This window comes from Tupaia chinensis, unplaced genomic scaffold (genome assembly GCF_000334495.1).
Source record: "Tupaia chinensis unplaced genomic scaffold, TupChi_1.0 Scaffold138425_1, whole genome shotgun sequence".
Classification (NCBI taxonomy): Eukaryota; Metazoa; Chordata; class Mammalia; order Scandentia; family Tupaiidae; genus Tupaia; species Tupaia belangeri.
In genome coordinates, this window is record NW_006198322.1 from 844,018 (window position 1) to 856,100 (window position 12,083).

Below are 12,083 nucleotides of genomic sequence, written 5' to 3' on the forward strand. Positions count from 1 at the left end.
TATTTATTTATTTGACCGGGGCGGGGGGCGGGGGGGAGAGAGAGAGAGAGAGAGAAAGAGAAAGTGAGAAAGCGAGAAAGCAAGCCGCCAGGTCCAGGACTCAAACCTTGGTTGGCCACATGAGAGTTTAGCACCCTTAACCACCAAGCCACCTGCTGGCCCCTCTACAGTTAGGTTTTTAATCCATTGAATCGATTTTTGTATTTGGTGTAAAATAAGTATCCAACTTCATTTTTTTGCTAGTGGATGTATAGTTTTCCCAACCTTATTTGTTGAAAACACTGACTTTTTCCCCATTGAGTGGTCTTGGTGCCCTCGTCAAATATCACTTGATAATATATGTAAGGGCTTATCTCTAAGCTCTTTGTTCTGTTTCATTGGTCTTTGTGTCTGTCTTTATGTTAGTATACTACACTGTTTTGGTTATTGCAGCTTTGTAATATGTTTTGAAATCACAAGTGTCAGACCTTCAACTTTGTTCTTCTTTTTCAAGGTCATTTGCCTGAAATTCTTGGGATTCCACATGAATTTTGGGATGGATTTTTCTATTTCTGCAAAATATGTCATTGGGATTTTTTTTTTTTTTGAAAGGTTTTTTCACTATAGGGCGCGTGTGCTCGCCAGACAGACAGAGAGAGAGACATAGAGACGGAAAGCGAGAAATCACCCCCCAGAGGGGATGGTCATGCCTCAATCCCTTCTCCTCCATTCTCCTCTCGGGATCTTGGACATGCGCCCAGCTTGAGTTTTAAGCCACCGGGTCCGGGACGCGAACCGCAGTCGACTACGTGGGAGCCCAGCGACATAGCCATTACGCTAACTGCTGATTCCCTCATTGGGATTTTAATAGAATTGTGCTGCTCTGTAGATGTAGTACTGACATCTCAGTAATTAAATCTTCCAAATCTGTGAACTCAAATGTCTTTTAATCTATTTATGGCTTCTTTCATTTCTTTCAGAAATGTTTTGTAGTTTTCAGTTTATAAATCTTTTCAACTACTGGTTAGGTTTATTCCAAGTGTTTCATTCATTCTGATGCTGCTACAAGTGGGCTTGATTTTTAATTTTATTTTTGTATTATTTATTGTTAGGGTATAGAAATGCATATGATTTTTGTGTGCCAATTTTGTATGTTGCATATTTACTTATTAGTCTTAACTGTTAAGTTTCACTGTGGAATTTTTAAGGGGTTTCTGCACATAAGATCACATAATTTTTTTTTTTTTTTGGAGAGGTTTTCGCTATAGGGCGCGTGCGCTCGCCAGACAGAGAGAGACATAGAGATAGAAAGTGAGAAATCACCCCCCAGGGGGGATGGTCACGCCGCAATCCCTTCTCCTCCATTCTCTTCTCGGGTTCTTGGGCACGCACGCACATGCGCCCGGCGTGAGTTTTAAGCCACTGGGTCTGGGACGCGAACTGCAGTTGACTACGTGGGAGTCCAGCGACATAGCCATTACGCTAACTGCTGGTCCCAAGATCACATCATTTTTGAACAGAGATGATTTTACTTCTTCCTTTCTAGTGAGGCGATCATTTCTTTCTTTCTTGCCTAATTTCTCTGCCTACAACTACAATGCCATGTTGAATAGAAATGATGAAAGCAGTAGTCTTTGTCTCATGTGTGATCTTAGAAAAGCTCTTAGCTCTTTACAATTGAGTGTGATATTAGCAGTGGGTTTTTATTATATACAGTCTTTATTATGTTGAGGTGGTTTCATCCTATTTGTGGTTTGCTCAATGTTTTCATCATGAAAGGATGTCAGATCTTGTTAAGTGATTTTTTTTGCTTCCATCAGTTGAGATGATCATGTGATTTTTTTTGTACTGTTAGCGTGGTGTTGTCCTGATCGATTTTCATGTCTTGAACCATGCTCACACTGTAGAGCCCACTTGGTCCTGCTGTACAATCGTTTAAATGTGCTGTTGATATCAGTTTGCCTCCTGATTATCTTGATTCTTTTTGAAGCAAATACCAGACTTCTTATTTTACTTAAAAATATTTTAATATGCATTCTAACATAGAAATTTAAAAGAGTAATCATGTTAATTATCACACCGAAACTTTCAACTTACTGTAGTACTTTAATATGATAAAATAGCCGTATTTCTCCAATTTCCAATTGTTTTATTAAGAAAAGGTTAAGTTCCATGCCGTGTGATTGGTTGATAATGTTTCTGAAGTTAGTACCTTTAAGTTCATTTGTGTCCCTTGTGTTTTTGGCCATATTTTAGGAAACCGTAGTTTCCTTTATGTGGGATCTTTCTGACATCACAAGTACTTTATTATGTTCTTCTGCCTTTTGCATTTCTTGTAAATTGTTAGTTCTACAGGTTTATTTGCATTCTTTTACATTTTTGCTTAGACAGATATTCCTCCACCCTTTTAAGTTGATACCTAGAATAGACTTCTGGAACAAAAGACAGGTTAACAAGGGAAAAACAAGCAAGTTTATTAACGTGCATACGTGTCCTGCAAGGGGAACATCAGTGAAAAGCAACTCAGGGCAGTGGCTTGCAGTCTTGGCTTCTATAAGATCTTCAAGAAAGAGCAATGCCTTTTTTATTTTTTTTTTTGTATATACATTCAATCACATTGTTTGGCTTACAATGTGAGCATTTCAATATGTGAACATTTCTCCCCAGTCCCGTTGATCAAAATATCTTTAACCGCTAACACCACACCTCCCCATCCCGTCAATACTCTACCTCTGTATCCCTCCTCCAAATGTCCTTCGTTAGGCCCCACTCCTCCACACACACCTCGTCTGACAGTCACACCCATCTCTTGTGTTAGTTCAACCGTTAGTCAATCAGTTTCAGTCATAGAGTGCAGACATTCGGTATACGTTAAGTGGGGACATACAATGTCTCTCCTTCATAGCCTGGCTTGCCTCACTCAGCAGTAAATCTTCCATATTCTTCCACTTTCTGTCAAAAGCCAGGGTTCTGTTGGTTTTTATGGCTGAGTAGTATTCCATAGAGTATATATGCCACAGTTTTTCAGAGAAGTGACAGGACAAAGGAAAGCAGTCCCGGCTTCCAGAGGAAAGCTGGGCAGGAGTAGGTCTGCTCCCACACTCCCCTGCTGCAGCCCCTGAGCTGATACAAGCTGTCTGCAGTAGAGAGAGTGTAGGGCTTCCCTTCAGGCCATGGGAGGAGAGCAGCCAGGTGGAGGAAGGAAGACTGTTGATCTTTGTGATTATCTGGCCTGCTTTTAGGCAAACAGGGAAGACAGAGCATGCCCTTCCTGCATTTCTCTCACATTTTTCTGGTGTCTTGTAAGGAAGGAAGGCCAGTTCAGGTAGCCTCTCCTGCAATTGCTGCTGCTTAATTGCCTTCAGTTTAGAGTGCCTTGTATTTGGGGTCACGAATGCTGGTTTCCTTCAACTGCTTTGTAGGTAAGGGTGTGTGTATGAACACCAGCAAGTGCGTAAGATCAGGTTGTCATTTGCGATGTTAACAGCCCCCGAGGACTATTGCCTGGATCCATGAATTGAGTAGGGATTACAAGGCAGCACAATATGGGGAAATTCTTTTTTTTTCCCCCAGTTTTTGTTATAGGGCATTGTGCTCACGAGAGAGAAAGAGACAAAGAGGGAGAAAGTGAGAAATCACCTTCAGGGGATTGGCCATGCCACAGTCCTCCCTTCAGTGTCCTCTTGGGATTTGGGGCATGTTTGCACACATGCCTGGCATGTTTTTCCCAGCCAGCAGGTCTAGGGCTCGAACCACACAGCTGACCATGTGGGATCTAGGGCCTTAACCAGCACCCCACCTGGCTAGCCCTCATTCTTTTTCTTTTTTAGCTCTAATACCTTTATAAAGATAAAATTTACCTTCATCAAATATTCATTTGCTATGAGGTACAGTTGATATAGGAAAGGCAGAAAAAATGTTTGAAATTTATTTTACTTCTTTGTTTATTTTGTAAAGGATTGTCTTTGTTTAGTATCTCTGACCGGGAACACTTCTGCCGATCGCCAGTGCCTGCTGCTTATGGACCTTACTACCTGCCAGATGCAGTGCCGAGGCCTTCTGTCGGCATTAGCTATTTGACTTTATACAAATAGTTTCTTTATTATCTTTGATTCTCTGGAAGTTTGCCTATTCAGAGAGAGAGAGAGAGAGAGAGAGAGAGAGAGAGAGCGAGCGCAGCACTCCTGCCTGGGTCCTGTTAGTGTCCGCCTTCCAGCCGTATCTAGTCTCAGTTATGGGCATCGCATGTGCACACCTGCCCCTGCTTGGGGTGTGCAGCGGGTCTTGGGCACAAACCCGGACTTTCCTGTGTGGCCCAGTTATGTTACCCCTCTGCCACCATTCGTCCTCCCTTCTGCAGTTAAGGGATCCGAGGCCTAGAAATAGCAGTACATTTGGGCCAGAAGGTGCATGGTGGGGAAGGCGCTGGACTCTCACATGGTTGACTGAGGTTTGAGTCCCAGATTTGGCAGCTTGAAGAGTACGCTGGGCACGCGCGTGTGTGTGTGGGTGCACGCGCGTGCGCATGGGCATGCCCCAAATCCCATAGGAGAATGAAGGAGAAGGGACTGCGGTGGCACGGCCATCCCGCAGGGGGTGATTTCTCACTTTCCCTCTCTATGTTTCTCTGTCTCTGTGGCCAGTGCATGCACCCTATGGAAAAAACTTAAAAAAAAAAAAAAAAAGGCAGAAAAAAGAAAGATGAGTAAATTCTCCCGCAAGGACATGGCAGACAGGTAGCAGAGCAGGCTTGGTTGACTCCAGAACATATCTTTAACCACTATTTACAGCTTTCTCAGGAGTCCCACGGGGTGTGTGGAGCAGAGAAGACTCGAGGCGCCGAAGTGCGGCAGCTTAGACGTGAAGAAGGCCCTCGAGTGACTGTAAGGAGTCGGGTCTCTTTGCTCAGGGTAGTGGACTGAGCCGTTCCCGGGCCTCCTGCCAGCACCTCGGGGCAGGAGGCCTTTGTTGTCTGAGCAGGGACAGTTTACTGGGAAACAGTGTGGCTAGTAAATGCATGTCCCAGACCCGGCCTGCTTAATTTAGCCCCAAAGAAAAGAGGGTTCCCGGAGCAGATTTGGATTATGGTCTTTAGCATGGATGAGACTCCAGTAACTGCTACATAACTTACTTAAAAACCAGTCTTAGCTTTCAGAGAGACCTAGCAGAGATCGTCGTTACCGCTCATTAGAGGGTGCTGGGAGACAGGTGGTAGCCAGTAGAGAGGCACACCTGTGAGGCGATGGCCACCGAAGAAAGGGGAGGACCCGAGAGAGTGGCCAGGTGGACTGGACTGGGCTGGCAGGTGGCGTGGGGGTTAAGGGGCTGGACTCCCATTTTGCTGATTGTGTTCGAGTCCCAGACCTGGCAGCTTGCTTTCTCATTTTCCCTTCCTCTCCTCCCGTCAAATTAAAAAATAATAATAGCTAAAGTTAAATAAATAATTTTTTAAAAAGAAAGAAAGAAACTAAGGGCCGAGAACTCCCCTCTGAAGAAGTGGCATTTGAGAAGAACTTGAATGAGAGGAAGAACCGCACGGCCACAGGGACAGCGAGGAGCAGGTTCATGTCGAGGTCTTGGGAAGTAGCCATGCAGAGTGAGACTAGGACACAGATTAACCACGGGGACGGGGAGGTGGCCGCCCTGGACATCCATGGTACACCAGACACACAGGGCCATCTCCCGAGCAGGACCGCGCCCTCCATGGTGTGGTTTCCCCAGCCTTTTTGTTTCCTTGATTTGCAGTCCTATTTCTAGGAAGAACGTGTGATCTTTGTTAACTGAAGAGCAGGGCCTGAGTTCTATCCCAGACTTCCTCTGAAGAAGAGCGTAATAAATTGGGTGGAGACTCAGGGTCCAGCCAAGTGACTGCATTGAGATAGCATTCCTGTGATTTTGGAAAAACAGAAACAAAAGCAAATCATGGTTTAATAAAGAATAAATACAGGGGGCCAGCGGGTAGCATGCGGTTAAGGCGCGGGACTCCCACTTGCCTGACCAAGGTCTGAGTCCCAGATCTGGCAGCTTAAAAAAACCACACTGGGGGGGACCAGCAGTTAGCGTAATGGCTCTGTCGCTGGACTCCCACGTAGTCGACTGCGATTTGAGTCCCGGACCCGGTGGCTTAAACTCATGCCGGGCACGTGTGCGTGCATGCCCAAGATCCCGAGAGGAGAATGGAGGAGAAGGGATTGTGGCGTGGCCATCCCCCCTGGGGGGTGATTTCTTGCTTTCTGTCTCTCTGTCTCTCTCTGTCTTTCTGGTGAGCACACGCACCCTATAGCGAAAACCTCTCCAAAAAAAACAAAAACAAAAACAAAACCCCACACTGGTCACATGTGCATGTGTGCCTAGAATCCTAGGACGACAATGAAGGAAACAGGACTGTGGCATGGCCATCCCCCCAGGGGTGATTTCTCATTTCCCCTCTCACCGCCTCTTTCAGTCTCTCTCTGGTGAGCGCATGCATCCCATGGCAAACAGAAACAAGCAGACATGGTACACGACCTCCCCTGCTCTATAATTAGAACAGGGGCCTGATGTTTTACGTTCAATAGCAGGAAATGGGTTTCTTGTGGACGTCCACAGCGGAATTTTTTTTTTTTTTTGAAAGGTTTTTTGCTATAGAGCGCTTGCGCTCGCTAGAAAGACAGAGAGAGACAGAGAGACAAAAAGCGAGAAATCCCCCCCCCCCGGGGGGGGATGGCCACCCCACACCAGTCCCTTCTCCTCCGTTCTCCTCTCGGGATCTTGGGCACACACGCACACGCGCCCGGCGTGAGTTTAAGCCACCGAGTCCGGGACTTGAACCGCGGTTGACTATGTGGGAGTCCAGCGACATAGCCATTATGCTAACTGCTGGTCCCCACAGCAGAATTTGTATCTGGCAGCGTGATCTGTGGTAGAGCAGTGACCTCCTTCCTATGAACCTTGTGTTCCCATGAAGCAGTTTTCCCGAACGCGTCCTTCTGGAGGAAGTGGACCTTCGTCTCATGCTGTCGTGGTCATTTGAACATGGCAATACACACACACACATACATGCACATGTGTGCACACGCACACACTGTTGCCCTACGAATGCACCAGCTTTGATCGGGCAAGGCGTGTCAGTGCCAGCATGGGTCTCGGAGTGTAGAAAAGTTGTCTGACTTTGTGCCCACGTGGACTGTCATTTACAGTCTAGCTCTTTGTTTAATGCGTTGTTTGCCCTCTTTAATAAGTTTTTCAATCCCCTGAATCTAGATAATTTGATTTTTCACTGATAAAGTCTTGTCCTATCAGGCAGGGTGCTAAACTTGGGAATGAGAAGAGCACTGGGTTAAATTTAACGTGTGTCGACAGTGGCTGTGAGGATGGCTGCTGTTTAGTGCCTGGGCAGTGCCCCGCTCTTCTCCTGCCCCGCGGGGAGACAGGCTGGCAGCAGCTGTAAGCCGAACCCAGGTTGTGTGCAGAACGAGACCGACGGGTAGGAAATAACCTGGGGAAAGTCTGAACGTGTCGCTGTGCGTGTGTTTCCTTAAATTAAAGGGTGACACATTGCTTGAAATAGACGTTTCCACTCTGTTTGTCCAGGCCATGGTAACTTCCTGTTAGACAATCCCAAGACTGAAACTGGTTTACACGTCGTCGTGTGGGGTGAGCGAATTCTCTCTTCACGGCGTTGTCATGTGCCACACAAGCTGCTCCGATGGGCAAAGCACGTTTTGTAACATGTTGGCGTCCTGGTGCCCAGTAGGCCTGCGAGCCATTACTCAGAGGAAAAGCATGCCTTTTCAATGTATTCTTAGCTGCCCCTTTCTGTCACCCAGCTGTCAGAGCCTATAGCATCTAAAATAGATCCGACCAATGGGAGACGGGCTCACTGCTGACTGGACGCTCGATGTGTGCAGACAGTTGTGCCGCTCTGGTGGCGCGGGGCCGTGGGGAGGGAGCAGGATGCCAAGTCCCGGGAAGGGACAGCCTTGAAGGACAGCTTCTGCAGAATAAGAGAGAGGAGGAGTCCCAGTAGCCACCCTGGGGCTGCTCTCACTCCAGTGCCGCACAGCAGGGGAGAGAGTTTTCCAGCGTTATGAAGGCAGAGAAGGACCCCGAGGACGACGAAGTCAGAGATCCGAGCTAAGTGTAGCGCAGCATGCGAGGGCCCGCGGAGCCCCAGCTCAGCAGTTAGCGCCCGGGGCTGGCTCTGAGCAGCAGGGATCACAGTGGATCAGCCGGTGCAGTGAGGGGACGAGGCACAGTGCTGTCTAGGATGAGCTGTTGGCTTTCCTGTGCTCCCAGGAACAGAGTAGGTACCCAAGTGGCCCGGGGCAGCCGAGGATCATAGGTTGTCTGAGCTGTGTTCTTTGACAGCGTCCGCGGTTGTGTTAGTTTGGGTTTCTGGGCATTATTATTTTCCTCGTGATTTAGTGGATTAGCAGATTGAGTTTGTGATAGGAAGCTCTTGTTTCTTTCTCTGGGTTTAAAAGGCACAGGATGGAATCTTATAATTGACCGGCATTACTGCTAACTGCCACTGGGCCAGAACTCAAAGCAGCGCTTGGTGTAGAACTGAAACTGCTATGCTAATGGGACTCCTCACATTTAATTGTGTTTATAGACGCCTTACTGGGGATTTTAACAGTTGTTCTGTGATTTACATAGCTCCACCAGCAAGTTTCCTTAGAAGTCTAGTGCTTACCTGCAAGGGTGAACCCATTCAGACGGAGGTTTTGTGCTAAAGGAGACCTAATCCCTTCGGCATTTGAAAACGGTGTCTGTTGAGCCTCTATCCCACCCCCCCAGGTTTGAGCTGGGAAACTTCCTTGCAAAGCTGCAGATCCCTGATGCCCAAGTGTAGAGAAGCCTTGGGGCCCATAGTGCTCCTTCTTAGCTGGCAGATTAACGTTCAGAGTGGGAGGAAGTGGGCTCATGACCAGATGAAACTAATCTAAGGCCAGGTTCTGAGGTGTGGGTACCTGGCCCAGGCTCCGTGAAATGGTTTACATTTCAGGAGTGAGTTCAAATCTTAATTTATCTTATTTCCTATTCAAATCTCATATTCATTTCCACTTCAAGCACTTAATGAGTACTTTTGCAGTTAAACACTTGCTTATTTAACTACAAAATTGGTGATGGTGGGTTTCTTTTTTTCACTTTTTTAATTTAGAGGGGATAGTAGATATAAAAGAATCATACTGAATCATAAACATTTAGAGGATGTACAAGCAGTTCACTTTTTTCCCCCTGGAGATTTGTTATGGTATTTATATGCTTAGGATTTTGATTTATTTTTACATATTAAGTAAAAATATGTAGTTTTGTTGTTGCTGTTCTAGAAATGATACTGGATATAGCACAGAATTTAGCAGTGTTAGTATGATTTTGTTTTTTAGAATTATTTTTATTTAATCTTATTTACTTACTTGCTTGTTTTTTTAAATTTGATCAGAAAGGGACAGAGTGAGAGAGAGGGAAAGTGAGAAAGGAAGCCACCAGGTCTGGGACTTGAACCACAGTCAGCCTTGTGGGAGTCCAGCGCCCTTAACCACCATGCTGCTTGCTGGCCCAGTATGCTATTTTTAAAAGTTAAAATTCTTACCTGTGTGAATGACTTATTGATACATTTTAGTTTTGTGTTCTGACATTTCTGCTTATTGAGAAAAGATCACAGTTACTGACTTAAGAATGCCTTGAATATATTTTCACCAATCATAGTTTAAAGATATGTTAACAGAAAGTGTGTATTATGTGATAAGTCCTCCAAATTTAAAAAGTACCTTTGATCTTCTAGTAGATCAAGTAGATCTGATGTTTTAAACATGTACATGAAGATTTTGTTAAAATAAGAAATTTTTTTTCCCCAAAGCAGTGCATGTCGAATGTAAAGAGAGGAGAGAACAAGTTACATTGAATCCCGTTTTTTTTTTTTTAATTTTTAAGTAGTTAATACTTTAGAGTCATTTTTTCTATGTAGAAGTTTCTTTTCATCACAATAGAGAATTGTTTTCACTATTGTGTATGTGTGTGATTAATTTGGCTCCATAAATAAAATTTCCAATAGTATCTTTTAATTAAGTGTGTGTGTGTGTGTGTGTGTGTGCGTGTTTGTGTGAATGAGGGGGTTGGGGTGGGGGCTAGTTTCTTAAAATATATGCACAGAATTCCAGTGCAGTAAGGGTTCTAGGAGAAACCTCTTCAAGTTTAGATTTGTCAAAGCTGAAAGTGTGAGTTAGGGAACAGGAAAAATACACCTATTTTGAACTACAGAAATTGTGGTTGGGCTTGACCATGTAAGTCATTCAAATCCCCAGAGCCCTAACTTCCCATCTGTTAAATGGAGATGATCATTTTAGTTTAAGAGGGTGATTTGAGACTTTCATGCCTGACACAGGGTAGGTATTCAACAAGTATTCATTCTTCTTCTCTCTCCCGAAGGCCAAGAGAATGGGGCAGAGAACGTGAGAAACATGCTTTTTCTTAAAGTATGATCCAAAATATTTCTTGGCTACATTATATGTTTTGGGAAGATTCTATAACTGTTCTAGTGATGTTAGCATGGCAGGGAGAAGGAAAGCTGGAAAACTGACGTATTATGCAGAACTGTTTTCTCTTTTTCTTTCTTTTTTAGGAAATTTTACTACTCTGGTATCCATGTTTACCTTTTTTTTTCTTCTTTTCTTAGCATGCAGCAGATTGGAATAAATATGATGATCGATTGATGAAAGCAGCAGAAAGGGGTGATGTAGAAAAAGTGTCCTCAATCCTTGCTAAAAAGGGAGTCAACCCAGGCAAACTTGATGTGGAAGGCAGATCTGCGTAAGTATTACCAACTGCAGAGAATCTGGGTAGACCTTGGAAAACAAGTCAAAGTTGTGAATTGTGGTTATTAATGATTTTATTTATTTATTTTTCTTTCCTTTTCTTCTTCTTTTTACATGCAATTGCTGTATATCTTTACAGCATACAAAATGGATTTTCCCAGTATGAACATTGTTAGTCCAGTCAAAGATATTACCATATACATTGTCATCATCAGATAATTTTCCATTTTTGTATTCATTAAATGGTTTTGTTTCTTCTTTTTATTCACCTTTGATTCAGTCTCTCCCACCCAACCCCCCACGCGGTCTCTGTTATCTACAGTTGCGCCATTCTACTTTCCCACCTTTCAGTTTCTGTCATAGAGTGCAGACATTCAGTGTATATTAAGTGGGGACATACAGTGTTTCTCTTCAGTATGAACATTGTTAGTCCAGTCAAAGATATTACCATATACATTGTCATCATCAGATAATTTTCCATTTTTGTATTCATTAAATGGTTTTGTTTCTTCTTTTTATTCACCTTTGATTCAGTCTCTCCCACCCAACCCCCCACGCGGTCTCTGTTATCTACAGTTGCGCCATTCTACTTTCCCACCTTTCAGTTTCTGTCATAGAGTGCAGACATTCAGTGTATATTAAGTGGGGACATACAGTGTTTCTCTTTCATAGTCTGGCTTGCTTCACTCAGCATTAAGTGTTCCATATTAGTCCACTTTTGATCAAATGCCAGGGTCTCATTCTTTTTCATGGCTGAGTAGTATTCTGTAGTGTGTGTGTGTGTGTGTGTGTGCGTGCGCTACATTTTTTAATCCATTCATCTGTTCTGGGACTTTTAGGTTGATTCCGTGTTATAGCAATTGTGAATAATGCTGCAATAAATATAGGTGACTTTATTTAAGTCTCTACCAAAACCTGTCATACAAAATCTTTCAGGTAAACTGATCATTGTTCTCAGTTTGAAAGGTCTTCAGTCTAGAGAGATGACTACATTACTGTCCAGTGGTCTGGCTGTCTTGGTCCTGTGGCAAACCACAGCTTGCCGTTATTTGGTGCATTTTTTTATTTTTGAGCTTTTCTGTATTCTTTATCGTATTTGATCTTTGAAACAACTCTATAAGAAAACTCATCTGAGGTAAAGTGACTTGGTCTAATTCATGAAAAGTCACAGAGTCGGGGTATAAACCCGAGCTTTCTGTCTTGGGAGAATTCTGTAAATTACAGCACCCCCACCAACCCCCAATCCATTTATGTACTTGGGTAATTAGTTTAATGAGAATGTTTACAGCAGAAAAGTGGCAGGAG

At 44.1% G+C, this 12,083-nt stretch overlaps 1 protein-coding gene across 1 annotated transcript in view; it reads left to right on the forward strand.

Moving 5' to 3' along the window:
• Window positions 1–7,906: 7,906 nt before the first annotated feature.
• Window positions 7,907–12,083, forward strand: part of UACA (uveal autoantigen with coiled-coil domains and ankyrin repeats) — a 71,903-nt gene continuing 67,726 nt past the window's right edge. Inside the window, exons 1-2 of the mRNA XM_006161325.3 lie at window positions 7,907–8,263; window positions 10,640–10,773. Coding sequence (XP_006161387.1) covers window positions 8,228–8,263; window positions 10,640–10,773 — 170 coding nt within the window. The 5' untranslated portion in view covers window positions 7,907–8,227. The remainder of the gene's footprint in view (window positions 8,264–10,639; window positions 10,774–12,083) is intronic.